The following is a 27,990-nucleotide window of genomic DNA, read 5'->3' on the forward strand; positions in this document are numbered from 1 at the left end:
AAAAAAAAAAAAAAGAAAAGCCAAGAAACTCCTAAAATAAGTGGAAGAATTTGCCTTACTACATAGTAACACTTATCAAAGATCTACAGCAATTGAAAGAGTGAGGTAGTGGCACAGGGATATTCTGATAAACCAGTGGAACAGAACAGATGCACAGAAATAGGCAGACACATACATGGAAACGATTTATGACAGAGCTGACAGGTGCAATCAAAGGAAGAGACGTGAACTATTTGATAAATAGTACTTAAATAATTATTCATTTTGGAAAAAAAATTGGACTCTTACATCATATGTAAAACTCAATTCCAAGTAGATTAAAGACATATGTGTAAGGCACAAACTATGAAACTTTTAGGAGATGATACAGGAAGGATTTCTTAAACAAGATACGAAAGCACAAACCATAAAAGACTGAACCTTTGACTACATTAAAATTAAGAACTCTGTTTATCAAAAGATAGTATAAAGAAAGAGACAAAGGCAAGCCACACACTGGGAGAAAAATCTGCAACAATACACTCAATAAAGGATTAATATTATCGAGAATATAAAAACACCAATATGAAAAGACAATACAATAGAAAATATTATAGAAGAGGAAACGAGTGGCCAACAACCACAGAAAAGATTCTCCATATCAATAGTTATCAGAGAAAAGCAAATTAAAATCACATCAAGATCCCATTTTATATCCATGATTGAAAAAATTTTCAAGACTTAAAATACCAGGTGTTGCCAAGAATGTGGTACAGCACACCCTACTGGCAGGAGTTTAAATTTATTCTTCCCTTCAAGTAAAAATTTGGATTTACCTAGAAAAGCTGAAGCTATGAATGTGCACTTCCATTATTTTGTATACATCCTTGAAGGCATACTGCAATCACCCAGAGGGCCTTAAAAATACTAATTCTTGAGTCCTATTTCCCAGAGATTCTGATTTAAACGGAACACAATATTGAGCAAAAAAAAAAAAACAAAAAAAAACTCATCAAAGAAGAATAGTATGATTCTATCTGCATAAGTTGAAAACCATGCAAAACAAAACAGTGTTTTGCCTAGGGGTACATCCATGTGGTAAAACTAATTTTTTAAAAGCATGGGAATAACAAACACAAAATCGGCATAGTGGGGGAAGGGAGGACACTGGAATGGGGGAAGGCACAAAAGTGGGGAATCAAAGATATTAATACTATTTCTTAAGTTTAGTAGTGGGTACCGGTGCATGCCTTGTACTGCCTACATAGCTTATATTACTTGATATCGATACAATATTTAATAAAAATGAGTTAAGTATTACTAATGGTTTATTTATACAAAAAAGAGCATTACTCATAGTTCTTGCTAACAGTAGGCTATCAGTAAATGCTGTTATTCTCCTTATTCCAAGAAAATGAAAGGTTGTCTTGGAAGAGTGGCCAAAAAGAAAAGGCAAAGATGCTTTACTTTATTGTGGAGCTCATCCTTAACAGTTGTCTGTTACCTAATAAAGAGTCTTCTTTAACCTCAGAACTTTAGTCAAAGTTTTGCTGTCTTTCCTCAAAAGCCAACTTTAGGAGCCAGTGTGGTGTGTACAAACAGCACTTACTTTACACCCAAAGAGATCTTGTTGAAACTACAACTCTGTCCCTTACTGTGTGGCTTCTGATGAGTTCTACTATCCAAGCCTAGTTTCTTCATGTAAAAAAAAGATAATTCATTCAACAAATATTTATGGAGCACCTACCACGTGCCAAGTATTATACAACAATGTACAAGAAACACATGGTTTCTGGCCTCTTGTAGGCAAATTAATTCCTATTTCAAAAGACTGCTGAAAAGATTATATAATACATATGAGGGAACTTGACATGGTGCCTGTAATATACTTGGTATTCAATAAATGCTATTTCTCTTTCCTTTTCTGCTTGGATTACTAAAAGTTAATAAAATGAATCATTCCTTTTAGAAACCCTGTTTAATGGTCTAATGTTATAAGAAAACACCAGTGAAATAACATATATGACAGTAAAGTACTATTCAAATATTAGTTGACAACATATTAATGTCAGATGTTGCTATTAGCTTGATCTATCCTCAGGTTAAAACGCTGGCATCTGAATTAAATTAAAACTATTTTAAAATTATGAACCCAAGCCTAACTGGATTCAGATTTCACAGTATAATTTTTATACTTGTAATGATTTCACTTAAAATGTATCCTTGTAATATCTGCAATTTGCTTTTAATATGGCTAGCTTTCAAGTGCACATTATTTTGGTGGCATTTATTATTGCAGGATTTTGTTTTTCCTATTTAAAAATATCTTGCAAATGCATGTTGCTGAGAGGCAAAATGGAAATAACTTTGTAAGTCAAACAGCACTAGCATAGTACTTTTCACAAAAAAGGAGACTTAACAAATATTTACAAGATGAATCAAATAGAGCAATTTTAGTCCAGTTGCGTGGCTGACGGGATTAGATCATTTTAAGAATGTATTCCACTCAGCGGATATCACAGGTTGGAAGAAACAGCTCAGTCTTCTGAATAGGAAGCAGCAGCAGGCTGCATCAGGTCACAATCTGAGGGAATTTTTTTTTACCATTATGTTAATTCACAAGATCCTCGCTTCAAGTGGAGGCAGCAAAAACCCAATATAGGGGGGAGCACACCAGCTTCTCAGGTCAGTTCTCTCCTCAGTGCCCCTGAAAACAGATTTGCTTCTCTTAATCTAGTGTGGCATTTTCTTTCTTTCCCTTTTTTAATTAGTTTCTTTTTAATTGAGAAAGTCAAATATGTCAAATTAAAATTGGAAAAAAAGTTAAAAATTTGATAACACACTCTGACAGCTGATTCCTAAGAAACAGCACCCCTATGTATTGCTGACAGAAATCACAGATGGTATAAACTCCAGAGAGAAACAGGTGACAGTGACTGCCTGTGGGAAGGAGAACTGGGCAGCTGCGAGTCAGAGGTGGAAGGGAAACTGACTTTTTACTTTATGTGCCTTTGCAACTTTTGAATTGTGTACTTTTTACATATGCTATCTTTTTCTTTTTTAAGTAATACATGCATATGATAAAAAATTCAAATATAGAACAGTAGGCCCCATGCTCAGGGGCAAACATTATCACAAGTGTCTTATCTATCTTCTTGGATATATCCTAGGCATTTTTCATTTGCAGAAAAAACCAGACCTCCTTAAAAGAAATAGACACCCTCAACAGAAAAGAAAATGACTAGTCTTAAGACTAAAAGTTCTGCAAAGCTAAAAGAGCCCACAGAAAATAACAACCCACAGGTATCCACATGTCCCACCATCATCAAGGAGCGTGGAGGACACAGTTCCTTCCCATATGGAGCTTAGAGTCTAGAAACAAAATTGATGTCAAAAAACCATTAAAGAACTGACTGTTAAAATAGGCAATAGCAACTGAACACAAGTACAATAGGGGTTGGAAGAAGGAAAAGATTACTGTTAGATGAAAGAGTTGTTTTGAGAAGAGGTTTGACCTGGCTTAGCCCTCATACCATCTGAAAAGTTTAAAAGAAACAGGTAAGAGTATTAAAAAGCGAAAACATCAAGCAGAATAAAAATGATGTGTGCCATATGTAACTTAGCCATAGAAATTTACAAGCATCAAAATTTCCGAAGTCCAATAACGTCTCATTACCATTTCTAGAATGCACAACAGTTTGGAAAAGAGAAACTTTTGATGCTTACATCAGGCTTCTCCTGCATATTAAGTTTTCCTTATTTTTGAATAGCAACTTAAAAGTTTCCATACATGTCATTGTCACATTTTACAAGTGAGCAAACTGAGGATTATGGTGGTAAAAAGTAGTCCAAAAGCGATTAGCATTTTTTTAAAACCCTCTCTTCTGGAATGACAGTGTGGGGAGTTCTGCAGACTCACTCCTTGGTGAAACTGGTGAAAGTTACAGAATAAAAGACAAACAAAAAACCCGACCTCCCCTCCAGCCATTTAAAGTCTTTGGAAATGGCTGTAAGGGCAAACAGCAAGTGAAGAAACATCTATTCAAGAAAATCTACTAAAACTTGGTAGGGAATGTCTTTGGCGTTTCAATGACAACCCACTCCTTCCCTTCCCCATTGCAGCTCAGCATGACAGAAACTCCACTCCAGACTGATACAGCCAAGGACACAGGGCTCTCCTGACACCCAGCTCCCAGCCAGAGGACTGTCTTAGCAGGAGAGGCAGCATGCCAGCATTTCTCATCCTGCCCACAGCCACTTGTTCCTGAAGCTAAGTTCTGGGCAAGTTAGGGCCGAGAGGTGGGGGCTCCCTTCTTTTGCCCAGTCCCTGCTCACGGGACAGAGGTTCTGCCTTGGGCGAGGCACTGCTGAGAAGACTAGGCCCTGATTCTCCTGCTCCAGCTCATGGGGTGGGGGGTTCCACACTGGGAGAGGCAAACTGAGGAGGTGTGGGGCTGCAGCCACCTACTCAACTGAGCACTCAGCTCCTACACTGGGCTGTCACTGTGAAGCAAGGATCTGCCTCGAGTACCAGAGCCTTGGTTCAGAGATTTTGCCTAGCGGTTGAAGCAGGCCATAAAACAGACTTCCAAATTTCTCCCCAAAGGAACTGACTTCATTTGCAATAGAGTGTGGAGAAGTCCAAACCTAAGGGTACTCCTGAAAACGGTGGTTGAGGTGAAAAGTCAACTGGGAGGAGCTTGACAGATTCGCTGGAGCTGAGGGCTAAACCATAGATCTGCTGGCTTGCTGAAGAGAAATTGGGAAAGAGACAGCTGTGAAGAAACCTTTTGGGGATCAGAATAAATCTCAAACACTGACCTCGGGGAGTATAACTTTAAAGGAACCTGAATTTGAACAGATCAGTCTGTGAAGCAATTTATGCCCTGAAACACTGTTGAAAACACTAAAGGAATCAGCCTGCAATTAGTGAAGTTTAAGAGCTGAGTGTGATCTGGGAAAGAGACAGTCAAACAGAGCCCTGCCAGAATCAATGCCATCTCTGGGGGGCATACTCAAGGGGGCAACATCAGAGGATTCACACTGCTGGGGTCGGGGAGGGAGAAGGATAGACTTGTATCTAGAATAAATAAAGAACATCTGTAACTCAACACAGAAAAACACGCCAATTAAACAAATGGGCAAAGGACTTAAATGGACATTTCTCCAAAGAAGATAGACAAATGGCCAACAGGCACACAAAAAGATGCTCAACATCCTTAGTCACTAGGGAAGTGCAAATCAAAACCACAACGAGATATCACTTCATATCCATTAGGAAGGCTACAACCAAAGAAACTGAAAATGACAACTATCAGTGGTGAAAGTGGAATCCTCATACATTGCTGGTGGAAACGCAACATGGTGCAGCCACTTTGAAAATAATTTCGCAGTTCCTCAATAAGTTAAACATAGAATAACCATATGACCCAGCCGTTCTACTCCTGGGGATATACTCAAAAGAACTGAAGACAGGTGTTCAAAACAAAAACTTGTACACAAATGTTCAGAGCAGCATTATCCACAAGAGCTAAAGGTGGAAACAACCCAGTGTCCATCAATGAAGGAACGGTTAAACTGTGGTATATCCATACAACCGATTATTCAGTAATAAAAAGAAATGAAATTCTGATATGTTACTATAGAAGCCAGATACAAAAGGCCACATATTGTATGATTTCATTTATATGAAATATCCAGGACAGGGAAATCCATAGAGATAAAAAAGAAGATTAGAGGTCACTAAGGGCTGGGGGTAAGGGGTAGGGGGAGTTTCTGCTATAGAATTTCTGTTGGAGTGATGAAAAAGTCTGGGAAACGGATAGTGGTGATGGTTGTACAACACGGTGAATATAATTAATGGTACTGTACACTTAAAAAGGGTAAACTTTATATATATTTTTTACCGCAATAATAAAAATAAAGAAAACCAACTTAATGCTTCAGTACACAGTATAAGATTCAGCATGAGAATCTCAGTATGAGAGTCCCCAGAGAATGAGATTCAGATATAAAATTACACAAGTCTTCTTGGGCCACATTTAAAAGGCTTACACTTTCAGTTTATTCTTCATTTTAAAAAGCATTTAAATGTATAAATTCTAGATTTGAATAGTGTTCCTATTATATGAAGTGCTATTCTTAGATTTTCTCAGCCTAATTTAATTTCATAATGTGTGACCATTTATTTATCACACTTTGGCATAGAAAAATTGTAATTAAAAGCTTAAATGTGAATTACACATTTACATATAAATTGTAAATGTTCAAAAGCAAAAGAAAACCCACAGTGAGGTACTACTTCACCCCCTCTGGTATGGCTATGATAAAATAAGAAGGACAATAATAATTGTTGGCAACGATGTGGAGAAATTGGAACCCTCATACATTGCTAGTGGGAATGTAAAATGGTGCAGCCACTTTGGAAAATGGTTTGGCAGTTTCTCCAAATATTAAACATAGAGTTACCATATGACCCAGCAATTCCACCCAAGAGAAATGAAATCATATGCTCATTCAAATGTTTTCCCACATGTTCACAGTAGCATTATTCGTAATAGCCACAAGATGGAAACAATCCAAATATCCATCAACTGCCAAATGGATAAACAAAACGTTGTACATCTACACAATAGAATACTAGTCAGACAGAAAAAGGAATGAAGTACTGATACATGCTACAACACGGATGAACCTCAAAAACTTTGTGTTAGGTGAGAGAAGGCAGGCACACAAGGCCCTCCGTTGAATGATTCCATTAATATGAAATGTTCCAGAAGAAGGAAATTTATAGAGAATAGTTTAGTGATTACCTAGAGTTGGGGGTGGGAATGGGAAGGGACTGCTAATGGATGTCGGGTTTCATTTTGGGGTGATGAAAACACTCTAAAATTAGATTGTGGCAATGGTTGCACAACTCTGTGAATACACTAAAAACCATGGAACTGTAAACTTTAGGTGGGTGAATTTTATGGTATGTAAAGCATATCTCAATAAAGTTGTTTTTAAAAAAACTGTTCTACTTTCTCATGCCCATAACTATCCAACTTTATTTTCTTATGATTTCTATCCAATTTATTTTCTCTGATTCACCAATATGAACTTTCTAATCTGGATGGACAGATTAGAAGGAAGTGAAGACCCCACGCTCATTTCAATTGCTTGACTCTGCTCACATTGTTCCCTACCTGGAATACTGTCACCAGGGTGCAGTCAAGTCACATATTTATTTTGAAGATATTTCTGACCAAGTCAATCCTTACAGAACTAATTTTTCTTGCCAATCTTTCTTTTTTCTTTTTCCCCAAAGCCCCCCAGTACATAGTTGCACATTTTAATTGTGGGTCCTTCTAGTTGTGGCATGTAGGACCACCACCTCAGTGTGGCCTGATGAGCAGTAGCATGTTCGCGCCCAGGATCTGAACCAGCAAAACCCTGGGCCGCTGAAGTGCAGGGCGCAAACTTGACCACTCGGCCACGGGGCCAGCCCCTAATTTTTCTTTAGATTCCATACCACTTATAATTGGTAACAGTGTACCCTCAAATACATACATAAAGCAGTTTCACCTTATTCCCCATCAACATCTAGTTTTTGCCACAATCTCTTAATTCTTGTCTTTAATCTCTTTCATCTTCTAGAAGATTAATTATTCCAGAATTGTAAAGACCAAACATAATCATGGGAACTCAGCTAGGGCCTTAAGACAAGGAGGAAAAAGTGTACAATCAAGGAATTCTGTAGGAGCAGTAACATCAGAGTGAATGAAAAGCGTGCTCCTCCCTCTATTAACCCTTCCCAACTCACCAGCTTTACAGGCCAGAGCCTCAGCCACATCTCTATATCCCCATAACATTTAGCACAGCATCTTGAACAGATGGTACCAAATACCTGCTGAAGAACAAGTGAATGCCTTGAATGCAACTTCCTATATATGTATTCAGTAGTCCCCAAACCTTAACAAATATCCAAAGTCTTAAAGTAGGAAATGGAAATGAGGAAGAACAAAGCTAACATGACGGGACATGCATTCACTTCTCAACACAAGTACATGATCTTACTGTGCATCTCAAGGTGGCCTCTTACTGCTGCCCTCAAACCTTAATGTGTATCAGGCATTCTTACCTTTAAAAAGTTATTAACACTTCATTGCTGTTAGAGCAAAAAAGAGTACTATTAAGAGAAGCAAGAATTTAAATATGAAACTCCACTTCCTCCTAACAGTGGGGTGTCCAGATTCAAACCCCTATGCCTCTACAAGCAGTCAGGAGGAAGTTAATTAACACAACGAAGGACAGAGGTGTGTGAGGCAAGAATAAGAAGGAACACTATTTCAAAGGACAGAGCGTTGGCAGGGGCAGAAGACAAGTCTTAGGAGCCGAACTTCTGAAAGTAACAAAGACAGTGCATAACAGCACAAAAGCCACACGTTGCCGAAACATGATCTAGTCCCAGACTGCAGGAGCCTAAGATCAATGAATTCAAGAGTATCTCTTTCTGGTACTCTGAACAGGCAAATCTAATTCCACTATATAAAATCCCTCAACCTGGCCCCTGAAATACGAGGAACGTAGAACACTTCTCATTTGTTTAGCTTCAGAAATATATTTTTTTTTCCTTTCCTACATATTTATACTATTCCAATAACTTGTCTTACATTGTTTAGAGTCCAAAATACACACATTATAATTATTCAGACTTGCTTAAGGGATTTCCCTGACAGCAAAAGTTATCTCCAAATTATCATTATTTGTTAGATTCTTTTTTGTACTTGTTTAATTTGGGTCTCTTTAATAAGTCCCCTCTTATTTGTAAAGGCTCCTTTAAATTACATTTTTCCTTCCCTGTCATTTACTTTTTAATATTCAGTGATTTAGATTAAGGGATTATGAAATGTATTTAAGGTGGTTAATTCTTCTTTACCTCAACATTCAGAAGACTATTAAGGTACAAAGAGAAAATAAACAACATGAACACTTAGAAGAGAATGTTTTTTCCAATTTTACATTGTTATTTTATTATTTGCTGCCTTCTTTGAACTCATATATACAGATGCTACCACTCTCACTTTCAACATTAACAAAGCATTTTTATTCTGCTTTTTGCAGAAGGCTATCATCAAGATTTCTTCAAGCTACATAGGAAGAAAGACAGCATTTGATTATTATTTTGAGTAATGACTTCAACATATCAGGACAAGTCTTCCTGGTGAATACTTTGTTCAATAATATGAAGAGGAAGCATCATTACCAAGAGTCAGATGTTCTGAACTAAAGAGAGCAACTATATACAGGTCTTGTCACTTGATGGAATCACTCAAATGTATAAATAAGAATCTTGACTTCTTAGAGATAAACAAATCAGTGAATAAATGAAAGAAATACAAAAAGCACCACTCATCAACATACATTTCTCTTTGTCCATTATTATACTACTGGCCAATGATTTTAAACAGGCTGTCGAATTGGTAAACGAAAGGCTTTCAACTGCCTAAAGTAAGAAAAACTGGTAACTTTCAAATTACCTGCAACAAGGGCAGACTGACAATACCCGGCACACACTAGGAACTCAAAACATGATTGCTGAACAAAGACTTAAAATAAGGGCCTTCATGAGGTGCACAGAACATAAATCATTTCTTATGAAAGAAGTATTTCTTAAAGACTTTGAAAAAGAACATATTCACACGCATACTTCTGTTATTTTAATTTATCTTTTAAACCATGACATATCTAAAAATATTAACTGGAGGCTGAATTTGCACAAAAGATACCTTAGAATCTTTATTAATCGCTTCCAATTTCTCTAGTTCACCAATTTACAGTTATATAAGAAAAGCAAATGGAGCACTAAATTAAAAATCCACTCCTTTTAGTAACAATGTAAGTAATACAGCTGGTAGGACAGGAAATCAGAGAAGTTTGAGAATTTTCTGTATGTTTTTCAAGGATTACTATTGATAAAATTTAAGGTTCTGGTCATGGTCTATCCACACAACTCTTCCTAAATTTAAAGCAAACCCTTAAACACAAAGTATCAGAGACCAATATATCCCCCAGATGGGGAGCACAACTTACTTCAACTTGAAAAAGTTCTCCAGCTCCCTCACAGTCATTGGATGTGATTATTGGAGTATGAATGTGCACAAAGCCACTGTCCTAGAAGAAAAAGAAAAGCCTTTTTTTTTTCCAGTACATTTGTATACAATGCCAAGAACATACACCTTATTACACTACTAAAATAGCACTGAGAATGCCACATCAAATCCCTCCCTAACCTCCCAAATAAAACCACTGAAATATCAAGTTGAATGTTTTACTGTGCACAGAAGCACAAAGAATTTTAAATCAGGAACTGGCTTAGACATTATCTAGTCTGATCTCATTTCAAAGATAAGGAAATTGAGGCCCAGAGAGATTTAATGAATTGCCGAAAGTCACATAACTAGTCCATGGCAGAGCCAGGACAAAACCGAGGTCTTCAAGGTCTCTCTCTGGTGCTAGGTCTTCCTCCCACTTCTCTAACGTACTGGCAGTGAATTAACACACACACACAGACACACACCCACACTCACTCAAGGCTAACGCATAATGATGTTGCCCACATTGCTAAGGGAATACAAAGTGATCAATATGAAGTTCAGTTATTTTGGAATGAGACCCTCAATGGTAACAAACCACCAAAAAGGAGAAAAAATAGGTTGACAAATAGGGACCGAAGAAATAAACAGCGAAAGAGGCAGAAAGGATTCTTAGGAAGTCTGTCATTTAAGTGATGACACAGTACACTGCACATGGCACAAGCAGTGTGCCTCCTTTGCCTCAAGGAAGACTCTGAGCAGCAGATCCATCCATTACTGAGGCGCCCGCTTGCAATTCTTCCGCTCCGAAGTCTGAGACTATTTCCATTAGTGAACCACAAAAGCTGTTGATAGTAGGATTGAAATAACCCAGCAACCTCAAGGTTATACTTCTTTCATTTTGACTATGGATGTAGGCAAAAGGTTACAGTCAGCATAAATGTTGCAGGGTGGGGGTGGAGGTAGCTAAAGTGAACTTTTGCTGCAAAGGCAGAACAGTACTATGTTTAATGCAAAAATTTTGGTCTTGAAATCAATACAGTAAATTCATATATACACATCTAATTTCTGCTAAATTCTGCCTATCGCTGGTGGAACATAAAACGTCTCAGTGCGTTACCAGGGGCCTCCCAAATTTGCCCCTTCCTTCCTAAAAAGGTTGAATTCAAGTGTTCTGGCTACAGTACAAAGTATCCAATCAACAACTTGCCTTATGATATAGACTGATTAAATATTCAAGCTATAAACTAAGTCTCAGAAAGTACTCAAATATGTACTTAATCTGGAAGCAACTTGCCTAGAGGTGCTGCACAGAGCACATTACAGAGAACGTATGAAATATAATCAATAACATTACTGCGTAAAATTTTTATCTCCTAGCAGCCGAGAATTATGGACATGAATCATTTATTCCACATGAATGCAGGCAACTATGAGCATGAGTGCAGTAAACAAAGAAAGGAAGTGAAAAATCCAAAGGAAATGAGGGTGGCGAGGGGGAGGGGGGAGGGAGGAGAAAATTTAACGGCTAAATATAATCGCCCAAGTTAGAGCTGGTCAAGTGCCACAAGAAACAACACTCAATCTTACGAAAATAACTTTATGGGATATTTTTTTTTTTAATCGCTCAAGTAGTGGGAATTATTTTTAATACTCAACTAATGTTAAATCTTTCAAAAGGGGGCATCAGATTTTTAAGCCTTAATGCCACTAGCAAGGCTTATCGTATCTAAATCTTTAACATTACCACCAAAAGCTATAAAGGAGAGAGTACAAAGGAAGAATAATAAAGCAGTGAGAACAAAGTTCAAAAAGGAAAAAGTAGGCAGGGAAGTAGAAAGATAAAAAGGAAAATAAACACCAAGAAGTGGAGGAGTACTGTGAGTAGGTGCCTCCAGTGGGGCACCAGCTCAGGGACTTATCCCATCCCACAGCAACGGGCTTCCTATTAGAGATATGAAGGCCAGGTGGGGCAAAATATAAAAGCACACACTTTCATCCAATTTTTCAGATTCCACCCACCACCTCTAAATATCTAAATATTTTGATGGAAAAACATTCTAGATATTTTATAAGGCACTGAGCATCCGAAAATTACAAAATTCACATACTAAGGCCCATACATGTCCAAGACATGTTGTATATTTTTCTCTCACACACACCCAAAATAAGCATCATTATTTAATCAGAATCAACAAAAAAAGAAATGTGACAGGAGTTGCTAGCCACAGGCACACCACTGGCAACAAAAAGCGCCAGCAAGAGGAGACCAAAAAAATCTATAAAAAGCAATAACAGGAACCCAAAGGCACAGCAGTCTGGGGTCATTCAACACTGTGGCAAAGAATACTCCACATGGTGACGGACTCTGAAGACACTGCCATATAGAAGAGGGCAAAATCTGATGCTTAAAGGAAGCAACTTGACTCATCAAGAAAGGGTGAACCCTTCTGTACGGGCCAACTTAGGAAGCCAGGGAAGTATATAATACATTTTAGGATAATTTCCATGGAAATTTAGAAAAAATTAAGAGAGAATCCTCAGTTATTTTTGAAACTCATTTCTTTTAAATAACCCATTCCTTGAGGATCTAGATAGCCAAGTTTCACTACATAGCAAATGCATCAATTTTATGAGCAAACCAACTTATACACAAAACATTTTTGATACTCAACCCAAAAAATAACTCTAGATCGTTAAAGTATCCTAACTAAAAGTTACTGCTGAAGTTTCTATTTTTTCTCACATTTCTATATTTTTATTGATGGATTTGAAATTTATGAACATTTTACATTTTAAGTCTTATCTTCTTTTAGGGAGCCAAATGTAACAAGTCACAGAAACAGTACCAAATACTAGATAACATGTAACTACTGTTTAATATGTCCTACAGTACTCCAGTAATTTCGGTAAACAGTTCATTCCTAAATGTCACACATACAAGTGGGAAACATCATAGAAGGAGGTATCAGGATTATATTTTCCAGGGCTTTACAATTAAAAAGTGAATTTACAGCACTTAAAAGTGCCTACCTTTATACTGACCACACAACAGTGCTAAAATTTGAGTTCTTTTCAATCACTTAAAATGCTTTTTAAATTTTACTTTATTTTGATTTTTCATTTTAGATTTTTCTAGTTTGTTCTCTTATTTTTTAATTGTTCACATATTTGTAAAAGCTTCAACTAATAAAGAAATGTATAAAGTAGGTCAACAGATTGCCAATAGCCCCACCTAGTGGCCAGAAATCTACAAAATTCTGGGAATTAAAGCAAGTCCACTTTATCAGCTGTTTAAAGCCATATGGGGAAAAAACCCTTTAGATCTAAACAAATTTTCTGTTTGTGTGGTTTAAGCACTACTGAAAAGCCATATGGAAGCTGCATAATAAAATTTATGATAGCATATGTAAATGCACCCTTGCAAACTATAATGGGATGACATTGTATAATGTAATTTATTTTCCTTTGTTTATTCAAAAGTACATGTCACAAAGGCATGATGTTCTTTAGCTGTTTCGTCAGAAATTAACTCTGAAGGAGCTTTTCAAATTGCAAGAACTCTCTTGGTGTGCTAGAGCAGGGCTTGGCCTGCAGGAGTTTGGATACAGTCCAAGGCAAGGGGTATGCTGTTATATAATCTGCAAATTAGCTGGATCTGGAGAAGTCAGGAAGAGTTCTCAAACCACACAAAATGACACTGAACTTCACTTGCTGGGTCACTCCTCGCCTTTCGGGCTCTCCATCACATGGGGGAGGGTCCTATCACCTCAGCAACTCACCAACTACATTCCACTGTGGCTTTCCCAGGTGGGGGAGATGGCTGAAAAGCAAAGGTCAGTGAAACAAAAGGCCTTTAGTCACTAGATCAATCAACTTAACCAACACCCATAATTCTTTAAAATTAGTGCCTACCATGTAAAAAATAAGTCTATGACCAAGATGAATAAATAGGGACCAGATATACCCTCCAACCTGAAAATACCAAGAAAACAAAAACAAAACAAAAAAACCCATAAGCAAACTACATGAAAGGATGGTTTTCAAGACACTGGATATCAGACAACAAAGGACAGTGATCCCTGAGAGTTGGAGACAAACACGGTGAACACTATGAGTAGCCCAGCTTACTAGCTTGAGCTCTTCCGGGCCATGGCAGAAACGGGAGAAATAAAGTGGAGTGAGCAGACACCGAGTTGAGACACAGCTGAGAGTCTGAGGAGGCTAAAGTGGCTAGAACTCACAGGACAGAGTACCAGAAAGCAGAGCGCTTCGCAGAGAACTCCAGAGATGTGCAGCGGGCCACCCTGGAGCATTAGGCAGAGGACTCATCGTCGCATGTGTGTGAGGAAACTACACAAGGCCAGGGAAACAACCATCCAAAGAGAATAGAGGAAACAGTGCCTGGTGCTGCCGGGTGGCTGAAGCTGCCTCTGCTCCCACAACACAGACTGGAAAAATCCATAATTCACAAGGCACTAGGTAGAGCACTCAGGAAGGCTCTCCCTCAGTAGTAAGGAATAATTAATTCTAGACTGAGCACTGCTTCAGACCTTCTTAAATCATAAAAGACCCAAAGGATCAAACAGTTTTCAAGTAACTTAACTGCATTCCAGAACAAAGCTTAAGAAGCTTTACAAATATCCAGCACCCAACAAGGTAAAATCACAATGGCTGGCATCAAATTAAAGATTAGTAGGTTTGTAGGGGCAGGAAAATAGAACCCACAATGAAGAGACTAATCAATCAATCAAAACTGACTCATAACTGACAGACATGTCAGAATTAGAAGAAAATGACATAAAAGTTATTATTTTTCTGAATTGAGATATAATTGACATGCAACATTCTATTTGTTTCAGGTGTACAATATGATTCAGTATTTGAATACACTATTGTGAAATGATCACCACGAGTCTAGTTAACATCCCTCACCACAAATAGTTACGAAATTTTTTTTGTGATGAGAACTTCTAAGATCTACTTTTTTAGCAACTTTCAAATATACAATATAGTATTATTAACTACTGTCACCTAGCTGTATATTACATCCCCATGACATATTTATAACCGAAAGTTTGTACCTTTGACCCACTTCACCCACCTCCTCCCCCTGGCAACCACCTATCTGTCCTCTATATCTATGAGTTCTTTTCGTTTTTTTAGATTTCACATGTAAGTGAGATCATACAGTAATTGTCTTTCTCTGTCTGACTTATTTAACCTAGCATAATGCCCTCAAGGTCTGTTCATGATGTCACAAATGGCAAGATTTCCGTCTTTTTTATGGCTGAATGATATTCCACTGTATATACAGACCACATTTTCTTTATGCATTCATCCATCAGTGGAAACTTAGGTTGCTTCCATATCTTGGCTATTGTAAATAATGCTGCAATGAACATAGGGGTGCATATATCTTTTCGAATTAGTGTTTTCATTTTCTTTGGATAAATACCCAGAAGTGGAACTGCAGGATGATATGGTAGTTCTATTTTTAATTTTTTGAGGAACCTCCATACTGTTTTTCCATCATGGCTACACCAATTTACCTTCCCACCAACAGTACACAAGAGTTTCCTTTCCTGCACATCCTCACCAACACTTGATATTTCTTGTCTTTTTGATAGCCATTCTAACAGGTGTCAGGGGATGGCTCATTGTGGTTTTGATTTGCATTTCCCTAATGACCAGTGATGCTGAGCACCTTTTTCATGTGCCTGTCGGTTATCTATGTTTCTTCTTTGGAAAAATGCCTTTTCAGATCCTCTGCCCATTTTTTTAATCAGATTGTTTTTTTGCTATTGAGTTATACGAGTTCGTTATATATTGTGGATATTAACCTCATCAGATATATGATGTGCAAATATTTTCTCCCACTTTTCATTTTGTTAATGGTTTCTTTTGCCATGCGCAAGCGCTTTAGTTTGATGTAGGCCCACTTCTTTACTATTGCTTTTGTTGCCTTTGATTTTGGTGTCAAATCCAAAAAAATCACCACCAAGACTGATGTCAAGAAGCTTACTGTCTACGTTTCCTTCTATGAGTTTTGCAGATTTAGGACTTACATTCAAGTCTTTGATCCATTTTGAGTTAATTTTTGTGTACAGTGTAAGACAGTGGTCCAGTTTTCCCAACAGCATTTAGTCAAGAGACTGTCCTTTCTCCACCGTATGTTCTTAGCTCCTTTGTCATAAATTAATTGACCATAAGTGTAGGTTTATTTCTGGGCTCTCTATTCTGTTTCATTGATCTAAGTGTTTTTATGCCAATACCATACTGTTTTGATTACTACAGCTTTGTAACACAGTTTGAAATCAGGGAGTGGGATGCCTCCAGCTTTGTTCTTTTTTCTCAAGATTTCTTTGAATATTCAGGGTCTTTTGTGGTTCCATACAAACATTAGCATTGTTTTTTCTATTTCTATGAAAAACGCTATTGGGATTTTGACGGATTGGATTTGTAGATTGCTTTGGGTGGTATGGACATTTTAACAGTATTAATTCTTCCAATTCGTGAGCATGGAATATCTTTCCATTTTTTGTGTTCTTCAATTTCTCTCATCATGTCTTATAGTTTTCAGTGTACAGGTCTTCACCTCCTTGGTTAAATTTATTCCAGGTATTTTACTCTCTTTGATGCAATGTAAATGGGATTGTTTTCTCAATTTCTCTTTCTGATAGTTTGTTATTAGTGTATAGAAATACAACGGATTTTTGCATGTTGATTTTGTATTCTTCAACTTTACTAAATTTGTTTATTAGTGCTAACAGTTTTTTTGGTGGGGTCTTTAGGGTTTTCAATATATAATATCATGTCATCTGGGGGCCGGCCCCGTGGCCAAGTGGTTGAGTTCACACGCTCCACCTCCGCAGCCCAGGGTTTCACCAGTTTGGATCCTGGGTGCGGACATGGCATGGCTCATCAAGCCATGCTGAGGTGGCATCCCACATGCCACAACTGGAAGGACCCACAACTAAAAATATACAACTATGTACTGGGGGCGCTTTGGGGAGAAAAAGGAAAAATAAAATGTTAAAAAAAGAAAATCATGTCATCTGCAAATACTGACAGTTTTCCTTCTTCCTTTCTGATTTAGATGCCTTTTATTTTTTTTTCTTGCCTAATTGCTCTGTCTGACTTCTAAGACTATGCTGAACAAAGGTGAAGAGTGGACATCCATGTCTTGTTCCTGATCTTAGAGGAAATGCTTTCAGCTTTTCACCAGTGAATATGATGTTAGCTGTGGGACTGTCACATATGGACTTCATCATGTTGAAGTACATTCCCTCTATACCCACTTTGTTGAGAGTTTTTGTCAGTTAAAACAGTTATTAAACAAAAAAAAAACAAAAATAAAAAAACAGTTATTAAACAGACAGTAAAACTGTAAACAGTTTTAATTAAAACTGTATTGTATATGTTCAAAAAGTAAAGCAGAGACGTGGAAGACACCAAAAAACGCCCAAATCAAACACCTAGATATGAAACCTACAACATGTGAGGTAAAAAATGCAATGCAGAGGAACAACAATAAATTAGGCATCAAAGAAGAAAAGATCTGTAAGCTTGAAGATATAGCACTAGAAGCTATTCAAAAAACAGAGAAAAAGGAATTTAAGAACAGGAAAGAAATCACTGTGTTATAGAATATGACCAAGTGGCCTAAGTGGTAGAGATGGTTAAAGTCCCCAAAGGAGGGAGGTAACAAAAAAAAATACTTGAGGAAATGGCTGAAAACTTGATGAAAATTATAACTGCACAGATCCAAAAAAAGTCAATGAACTCAAAACTGGAGAAAAATAAAGAAAACTGTGCCAAGGCACATCATAATCAAATTGCTCAAAACCAGAGATAAAGAGAAAATCTTAAAATCAGCCAAAGAACAAAGTACCACATAAGTAAAGGGTGCCTGGAATAAAAGACTAAGAGAACTTTCAGGATAATACTCCGGTGTTATAATTATTCAACTTCTTCACAAGAAAGAATACCTATAAGCAAAGCCCCCTTACCTTAAAGAAAGAATGAATAGCAGCTGTGGCTTCACTGCGGACCCTCAGGATAGAACCCAGGACATTAGTCCTGCACCTAAGGTGAGGGTACTGTCTCAGATACTCCAGAGGATGCCTCTCTTTATATTTAAAAGGGAAAGCCTGCCAATAAATGGAAAAAAACAAATTAAAAGCTAAAAAAGATACTGTTTTATAAAATCAGTTTCCAGGGCAAATGTTAAACAGTAGTCCTTTAAAACAAAACTAAGACGCTTTCCTTTTTTACTTCTTAATATAACTGAATGTAGTCCACATTAATTCCAACAAGTTGGTAGAACGATGGGGTGGAATCAGAGAGATGTGGGTTTGAATTCAGCTCTACTACTTGTTAGCTGTGGAACCTGGGACAAAGTTACTTAATGTCATAAGGCTAATCTGTTATTTATCAAATTTCTATGCATTTCTCAATTTCTATTTACAAATCACTATTTACAAATAGAGAAATTAGGATATAATTATGCAAAATAGTCCACTGTTTGACACATAGGAGTTCAGAATAGTACAGATATTAAAGATTATGTTTTCTACAGCTGTATACACACAGCTGGTGTTCAATTTTAAAACCATCCAAATGCCCTGAAAACCCACAATCACTGACAATCAACTGGCACTATATACCACTGACTATCAACACGTACTGCTGTCTAAGAACATGCAGGAGGATCAACAGCTTTCTGTTATCCACTAGATAGAGTGGTGCAGATTTACAAAAATTTTAAGGAAATTATGACTCCACTTAGAAATATTTCCACCCCGCCCACACTCATGTTACAAGATTAAGAAGACAGAAACAAACTTTCAGACCAAAACCAAAGTTTCAATAAAAAAGATTACAGAGAAGCCAAGTAAAAGAGCTACACTGGTCCCCCGTTTCTTTTCCTTTAGTCTTGTCTATCCCCTTTAGGCCTTGTGCACATACTAATTTATACCGTATAGAAATAAGCACATATTTGCTAAAGGGAAAATATGACCACATTAATAAGAATCTGCAGACTGCTAGGGCTTCAGAATTCCCTAATGTCTGAGTACTTAAACATGACACTGAAATGAAGAGGAAGAGACGGTGAAGGCATCAACACCAACCGAGGCCAAGGGAGAACCATTTGAGAAGAATAAAACACATGGCAAATTTTTAATAATTACATATCCCTCTAAAAAAGCAAAAACAAAAAAAATTATTACCATTTCCATTCCTGAGTTCCAAATTATTTTCACAGTTTATTTTTCAGAAATCTTAGAACCCGATTCCTGATTTTACACATCAATTAGAACTTCTTAGAAAATTATTCAGAATGACATTTTTAAAAAGAATCGCCTGATTTTCTTTGTTATTTCCTCATAATTTCTTCCAATTTCCCAAAAGAAATAAAAACCAATTAAAATGATGCAATTTCCCTATATTTCCTCATGTTTTGTTCATTAAACATTAGAAGACAAGGATAGCAAAAACACAGGGGAGTCAAATGCCTAGAATATGAACTTTAGCTGTGCCGCTAATCGGCAATGCACCCTTGGGCAAGTAATTTCACCTGGGCCTCATTTTCTCCAATTTAAGAAACTGGATTGATAATCTGATTTTATTCCCACTAACCTCTTCAGCAGGCTATAAATAAAAAGCTACTGACGGAAGAATCTTGCAAAAATAGACATTAACATGTCTTAATGTAGACTTTCTTAATGTGGACTTATCTTTGTTTAGTCCAAGCATTACAGCACTCTAGGTTAGCACTGGCCAATAGGATTTTCTGTGATGAACAGAAATGCTCTGTGTCTGCTGTCCAGTACAGTCACCACTACCTGCATGCGACTACTGAACACTTGAATTGTGGCTAATGCCACTGAGGAACTGAATTTTCAATTTAATTCTAATTGACTTAATATTAAGTAGTCACAGGTAGCTAGTGGCTACTGTATTGGACGATACAGTTGTAGATCATGCAAGAGTCACTTCTAGGCAGAGCTTTCCTAAGAACGTCGTCTGCCCTGGTATGTCTCTGTTATTGTGGCTGACTGGGCATGCCTGTAAAAGTGTCAAATTTCAACTGTGACAGGCACCACAGAGATGCACAGATTAAGACTTAGCTCTCATTCATAAGATTCAGCCATCTACACAAATACTTTTTGTTACTCTCTCTACATTCCTCAGACTCTATAGCCTGTTTCAATAATGTGGAAAGTCACAACTGAAACATGTTCTCACTGCCATCTTTCCAATAATCACACTTCAAACACATCACTAGTATTTCAAATTAAGCCTAAACAGCCTCCATAAAAGTGTCAGAAAGCATACCTTGGCATCACAATTTCCAACAACTTCAATTTTTTCTGCCTTCAGTTCCACATTTTGCCTTTTGGATGGACTTTTTACCAGCTGCCCTTGAACTTCCACAGAACTCCCAAAAGCCAGTTCTCTACAGGAACAAAAAAAACACCATAAACAAGTGTCATTACATGTAACCCTCATGATAATACAAACCTTGCTATCAGAACATTAAAATATTCAATGATTGAAGTTTTTACCCTTAATTGAGCTAAGAGCTGCAAGTAGTTAAGAGAGAGTGGAGCAAAGCATAGGTGGGGGATATCATCATGTGAAGATGTTAGAGGACAGGCCCAAGCTTGAAGGATCTTGATTCCAAGTCTTTGGCCTTGAGCCTTAAAGCCATGAAAAGCAGATTTGTTTAGAAGGATCACTCAGGGGACAAAGAGAACACTGGATTAGGGATGGGGAGCAGAGGAGATGGAAAAAAATAATCAAAGGATCTTTTTTTAAAAAACAAAACTCACTTGCTGTCAAAGCTTGAATCTGCTACAACCTGAAGGCTTTCCAAAGATGACCCATCATTTATATGCAGGAACAAGACTTCCTTCTGGGACCGGACTGAACGAATCCATCCCTAACGAGGAAAGTATTTCTAAATGTGAGCTTAAAACATGTTACATTTTCATTACACATACGCATAAAAGACTAAACGAAAAAAAGAAAATAAAAAGTCCTCATAATCCTGCCTTAACAAATCAATTGCTTTCAGTTCACCCATATGCATACATAATTTTATATGGTTCTTATCACAGTGAGACACAGGTTTGGCAGTCTACCGTTTGTTCTATTTTGTTTTGTTAATAAAGCTCATCATTCTGAATGGATGACTAATATTCCATCAGGTTGCTGAGCCTAATTCACATAACCAATCTCCTCAATATTGTCTATTCCAGGTATTTTCTCCCACCCCTACTCTCATCTCCCACTGTTACGAATAACAGGGTACATATTTTGGTGCCTTTCTTCTTTTGTATCAAATTCCCAGAAGGGAGATTATGTAGTTATAGAGTAGAAACATCTTTATGGGATTTTTTTTCCTTTCACGAAGTATCATACAAAAAGAGTTCTTGAGAAACTTCTCATTATGAACACATATAAAGTAGTACATAAACTTTCAAAAACACTGAATTTAAATGACAGATATGTGTGAGTACAAATGAGATGTCTTCAAGTAGACCAGTAACACTAAAAACAGCTCTCACCAATCACATCCGACTTCAATGTAACTAGCACAGAAGAGTGAACATCCCACTTCAATGTAACTAGCACAGAAGAGTGAAACAACTGATGGTGTTTGATTAACCATCAAACACACTCAGAAAAGCAAGATGATCCTACTTAGAAAAACTTTATTGACTCCTTACTTTCTTTGTGTCCTCATCATATCCTATAGACACTGTTATAAAGTCCTTCTATTACTTATTTGCATGTCCAATATATTTTGACGGTTTAGGAATCATGCTTTCATTCCTTTGAAGGCTACTGTCAGGCATATAGTAGATAATCCATAAATGTTTTTCACTCAAAGAATATCTACCATGTACAGAACTGAACATCTACTATGTGACAAGCATTTTACAACCTTCTTCATATACTGTTTCATCTCCTCACAACAGCTCTAAGAACTGTCATTATTCCCAGTTACAAGTGAGGCACCTGAGGTTCACAGAAGTGAAATAACTTGCTGCAGGTCGCACTGCTGGTAAAGGGGGGAGCCTGAATTTGAATCCAAGTCTACTAGAAAGCCCTTGATCTTTCTCCAGGGCCACAGTGAAGAAGGTGTAAATTGTCTCAGCCTTGCGTACAAGACCCTCCATAATTTGGAGCATGCCCATCTTTGTAGTCTCATCATGCTTCTCAATTGACAGTAATTTCCAAAGCTCCACTCTCTTGCTTTTACTTTTTAGTAAAAATTAACAACATGGAACATTTTTTAATGTGCTTCCGTTCTAGGTTCTTTATAAATATTATACTACTTACTCCCCTTAAGAACTTAATAAAGTGCATATTATCATTTTAGAGATGAAGAAACATATTTTGAGAGATTGGGATAACCCCTCTAAACAGTCAAGGTCATACAGTTACCAAGTGGTACAACTGGAATACAAATACAGCTCTCACTTCGAAGTTCATGCTCTTAACAACAAGCTTTTCTGGAATGCTATTTCCACCCCATGCCCAGTTCCTCTACCTGAGGAACACATCCTCCAGGATTCTGCTGAAATGCCACCTCACACAAGAAGTCTTCCTTGACCCCCACACAGTTAAGGACTTCCCTCTCTGTTTTCTTCATAGTTCTTTCTTTACACCACTAATGCTTACCACATTGCTGTAATTACTGGTCTGAGCCATGAGACCAGGGCTGTCCAACAAAAATGTGAGTCATATTTGCAATTTTGTGTTCTTTTGGGGGGGGGGTCACATTAAAGGTAAAAAGAAACAAGTAAAATTAATAATATATTTTATGTAACCCATTATGCCCCCAATATCATTAACATGTAATCAATATAAAAACATAGTGGGATACTTTGCAATCTTTTTTGTTCTTCAAAATTAGTGTCTATTTCACATGTACAGCACCTCTCAATTCAGACTAGCCATATTTCAGGTGCTCAGTGCCACAAGTGACTGGTACCTATTATACTGGGCTGCACAGCACTAAAATAAAAGCTTCTAACCTAGGCAGTAGGTTCTGTTCTTTTCATCTTTGAATCCTCTCGACTAGCTCACAGAAGGTATCATTAATGTATGTCAAATTAATGTATTAATGCAAGAAAAGGTTTTGATTTGGATTATGGAAATAATATGAAATCCAAAGAAATGCAAAGGGGGGTAGATTAGTTTTATTGCTAAAAATCAAGGATATGTGAGAACAACAAAAATAACTGCATCAGTGTGTTTCAGCAACCTAATAAGAAACAGTCAAACCACCTTGTTTGGTCTGCTCATTTATGGGGGAATCTTCTATGTGGAGCTGCTGCAAATACTACACTAGCAAGAGAAATAATAGCAGCTAACATTTATAGACTGTGGGCCACTGTCCTAAATTTTTTTTTTTTTTTTGAGGAAGATTAGCCCTGAGCTAACTGCTGCCAATCCGTCTCTTTTTGCTGAGGAAGACTGGCCCTGAGCTAACATCCATGCCCATCTTCTTCTACTTTATATGTGTGACGCCTACCACAGCATGGCTTGCCAAGCAGTGCCATGTCTGCACCCAGGATCCAAACCGGAGAACCCCAGGCCACCGAAGTGGCAGGTGCGCCCTTAACCGCTGCACCACCAGGCCGGCCCCTCATTGTCTTATAATTACTTAATCTTCAGCAATCTATGAGGTAGGGACTATTATCACCCTTTTTATAAGAGGAAACTGAGGTTTAGGGCACATAAGCGACATGCCCATAATTAATGACTACTCAGTGGCAGAGATTTAAACCTAGGCTATTTGACTCCAGAGCTCTTTCAGAGTGCTACATTCCACTCTTTCTCCCAATTTATTTAACATGAATTATATCCAAAGCCCCATTTTAGGCACTGAAGTGGCTAAAAGTTGAATGGTTTAGTTGAACAAATATTTACTGTCAGCCATGTGTGAATACCAAGACGACAAACCTGGTTTCTTCCCTTAAGGAGCTAGCTCTAGACAACCACATTAAACTGTGGCTATTCGTTATGAGGGATAAAGGGAAAGGGGCTCGTTCATTTTTCTGTATGATTTACAAGTTTACAAGTAATGCCCTGGTATCATGAAAACGAAGTCCCAGCACTTTCTAGGCATCGGAACAATTTCGTAACGTAGCCAAGGACAGGAGAAAAACGCGGAGGCACACGATTGCCTACACTTTCTAACTTCTCCCTGCCGGTTCTTCTGTCCGACCCCACAGCACCAGAGAAGCCTAGACACGATGTGCCGCAGAAGTCACTAAAAAGACAAAACCCACCCCGTCCCCATACACCAACCTGGACCTTAACGCGCTCCCCACTCGTGTTCTGGGCCCCGAGAGCATCCCGCACGCTCAGTTTAGTGGAAGGCGTGTGTCTCGGGCAGGGAGCGGAGGAACAGGAGCGCAGGGCTCGGAGCAGGCACCGGGCCCCGAGCATCGCGCGGCGGCTCCAGACCAGCTCTGATCCCAGCGAGTTCGGACCCTGCCCGCGGGGACCGTCCCTTCTCCTCCTCTTCCCGGGCCGCAGCGCTGCCCTCAGGTGCGGCTGCTCCCTTCCCCTTCAGGGGCCCCAGCGCTGCGCCCACAGAACCTCTCCTCCACGTCCCTCTCGCCAACAGGCCCAACAGAGTAAGAGACTCAGCCGCGAGCGCCAAAAATACTCCACGCGCCCCGAGCAGCCGGAACAGCCCACCACCTGCCGCCGCTCGCTAAACCCAAAGCCCCGACCCCGAGCTGAAACACGCGCTGCCACCGCCCCTACGTCACTACGCCAACGTCACCACGTTACGAGGAGGTTAGGAGGGAGCATGCGTACTTGTGACTCCAGTTTAAAGAGGCGGCGGTCCAGGGGCAGGGTGAAGGAGGCGGGGTGGAGGGAGGGGGCGGGGTCAGGAGCAGAGATGGGGCGGAGCTAAAGTGCTGCGGTTGCAGGGATTATCGTTGAAGAACCACGGAGCCTGCCAGGGGCGGAATCTGAGAGTCTTCATTTCTAAAACTTCCAGGTGATACTGAGGAACACCGAGAGGCAATGAGTGACTGATGCAAAGCGAAAGCGTCCAGAAGGAGGCTCTTAGTTGTTGAGAGGATTAGCCTGAGGATATCAGTCATTCCTGAGTTCTGAGCAAAGAGAAAAACAAGACCTATAGCTCTTGCTCAAGGCACAGTTGCGTGGCATCAGAAATCTAAACAGGCCTTTGCATAATCAGTTCCCTGGCAGAACCTAAGTATGGGATGCCAGAGATGGTTTGCTGGAGAAGGTAGCCCTCTGACAGGTAAGAAGAGACCCTGAAAATGAGAGTCAGAGAAGGCATGCCTGGGGTGTGAAGGTGTGAAGATGTTAGAGAGAGGCTGGAGGAATGTGGGCCACTGCCTGCCAGAATCTTCAAGTCTCTCTCTCCCTTTTTTTCCAACACAGTTATCTGCATTTGTTTGACCTTGAAACAATGACCTTTTTATTTATTGGGCTACCTTTTAAATTTATCCCCCCAAATAATTTTTTTTTTCCTGTAACTCAGTGACACTCATGAAAACATTTCTATCTTGGGGCTGGCCCTGTGGCCGAGTGGTTAAGTTCGTAGGCTCCGCTTTGGCCGCCCAGGGTTTCGCCAGTTTGGATCCTGGGTGTGGACATGGCACCACTCAGTCAGGCCACGTTGAGGTGGCGTCCCACATGCCACAACTAGAAGGACCCACAACTAAAATATACAACTACGTACTGAGGGGATTTGGGGAGAAAAAGCAGAAAAAAAAGATTGGCAACAGTTGTTAGCTCAGGTGCCAATCTTAAAAAAAAAAAGATTTCTGTCTAATTAGAGAGTAGAAGTAAGGGCTAGTTACCAATAAAGTTGCCACTATTCTTATGCCTATTTTAAAGGTAAGGGAATTTAGGCACAGAAAGGTTAAATGAGTTGCTCAAGGGTACACATCCTATGTGTGAGGTTTAAACTCAGAAACCCTGGCTTCACCCACTAAACTATTATTATATACAGTGTCTTAAGGTGAGAAATAAAACTATGGTCCCTTCCATCAAGGACCTCATGGTCTAGCTATGGAGACTGGCAAGAAAACAGATCATTTCGATATAAACCAATAAGTACAAATATAAACATATGCGCCAAGTGAAGTGGTAGTCTAGAGAAGGAGATAATTGAGTTTTTGAGGAAGATCAGAATTTCGTCAGCTTGGGATGTAAGAAAAAGTATTTCCTGCCAGAAGATGGGCAGGAAAGGTTGCCAGGAGGGCAGACAGCGTGGAGGAATTGTAAAACTTTTTCAAGACAGACTAGAAAATATCTCCCATGAAAATACCATAGTTCTTGAGCACTTCTTGAAATTGAGAAAAGAAATATGGAAACTTCTAGCCAAATGCCTTCAGAATTATGTAGCTGTGGGCCTTTAAAAAAAATTCCTTGGCAGTATTGGTTGCAAATTCTGAGGAACAAGACAATCTGGGGTACATAGCAATGACCTGTATCCCAGTTCAGATCTCCTCTGACTATGCCTACCTTGTCCAAGGGACCAAAAGCGGTAACCAGTTGGATCACTTCCTCCACAGCCCATTTGTCTGTCTTGCCTTCTTTCTCCATCCCTTACCCAGAGTGTGCATCTTAAGAACTGTGGTCAGAGTGTAAGGGAGTGAGGATCCTGACTTCCTTTGCCCTCTCATCTATTGCTTGTTTAAGCCAAAGGGTTAGTTATTTTCTAAGCAGGGACCACTGCCCAGTAGTAGGCTGCAGACCAGAGAAACCAGTGGGTGAAACTGAAAATTAGCGATAGTTAGTTTAAAACATATCATTGAGAGTTGACTATAGCATTCATGTGTGTGGTGCTAAGTTCAAATCATTCCACGTATCTTGTGCTGTATCAAATCGTATTACCTGCTTGTTTATTTTTATTTTCGATGTTGGAATGACACTTCCCTTTTTAGATCCATCGCCTTTCAGACAGTAGCCAGAATGATCATTCCAAAATGAACATATTACCGTGTCAGTAATAGTAATGGCTAGTGCTATGGAATACTTACTGTGCGCCGGGAACTCTTCACACATTAACTCATTTAATCCTTACAATAGTCCTCTGAAGGAGGGTTAGCATCATCATCCCATTTCCAAAGGAGAAACTGAACCTCTGTCTAATTAGAGAGTAGAAAGCTTTCGAGCTTGTACCAAGTTACTCTGGCAGTCTGGTTCCAGAGTCTGTTCTCTTATCCGCTTATTACTCCAGTCATTAAGCAACCCCTCAATTCCTCCCCTTATAATGTAAAGAGGACTTGCCTTCTTTAGCATGCCTTCCAGGCTCTCTGTGATCCATGGAGTTCCCTGAAGTGCCCTGGAGTGATGAACAGAAGTGAAACATCCTTATTGTTACCTTTTGATACTGCAGGTCTGTGCAAGGAACACTGTCAGCATTACTCATCAACTTTGGAGAAGATGTTAATCAGGCTCCACATGAGAGGTTTCAGCTTAACTGGCAAAGCTTCAGGACTTCTAAAAGGCAGGCATTACTCTGATACCCCTGTTGTCATGGAGTACAACTCAGTGTTCAGGGTTTTCTTTATGCTTGAGTCTACTCATGAAAATGTCAATACCCAAAACTTGATTTCAAGGTCATGACCTCAGGGTGTAGAGGAACATAGTACTTGATGCAGAAATTATGGAGACGTCCAGTGTGCAAAAAAGAATGGATGAGTATTGTAAAGGATCTTGGGTTTTTCAGAAGGAACTAACAATGGTGAATACAGTTTAACTTGAAAAAGTGAAGGGCACATGCAAAGAGCAGAAAAGGAAATTACATTTGTAGTTTAGAACTTTCAGAAAAACAGCTCATAATCTAGAAAGAAGCTGACAAGTAAATGGTCAATTGAAGGAATAGGTACAGAAAAGCAGTAGTAGCCAAGTCTTT

General features: G+C 38.7%; 1 protein-coding gene across 3 annotated transcripts in view; it reads right to left on the bottom strand.

The window, feature by feature from the left end:
- The window catches only part of NARS2 (asparaginyl-tRNA synthetase 2, mitochondrial), a 102,506-nt gene extending 77,675 nt beyond the window's left edge, over positions 1 to 24,831 (bottom strand). Inside the window, exons 1-6 of one of the 3 annotated variants that reach the window (XM_046637964.1) lie at positions 24,387 to 24,831; positions 20,894 to 21,003; positions 20,397 to 20,517; positions 18,068 to 18,208; positions 10,054 to 10,134; positions 7,784 to 7,867 (exon numbers count right to left, since the gene is read on the bottom strand). In XM_046637964.1, coding sequence (XP_046493920.1) covers positions 7,784 to 7,867; positions 10,054 to 10,134; positions 18,068 to 18,208; positions 20,397 to 20,517; positions 20,894 to 21,003; positions 24,387 to 24,527 — 678 coding nt within the window. In that variant the 5' untranslated portion in view covers positions 24,528 to 24,831. The remainder of the gene's footprint in view (positions 1 to 7,783; positions 7,868 to 10,053; positions 10,135 to 18,067; positions 18,209 to 20,396; positions 20,518 to 20,893; positions 21,004 to 24,386) is intronic. The other 2 variants (XM_046637965.1, XM_046637966.1) reach the window with 2 other exon arrangements.
- Positions 24,832 to 27,990: the final 3,159 nt, after the last annotated feature.

This window comes from Equus quagga, chromosome 14, assembly GCF_021613505.1.
Source record: "Equus quagga isolate Etosha38 chromosome 14, UCLA_HA_Equagga_1.0, whole genome shotgun sequence".
NCBI lineage: Eukaryota > Metazoa > Chordata > Mammalia > Perissodactyla > Equidae > Equus > Equus quagga.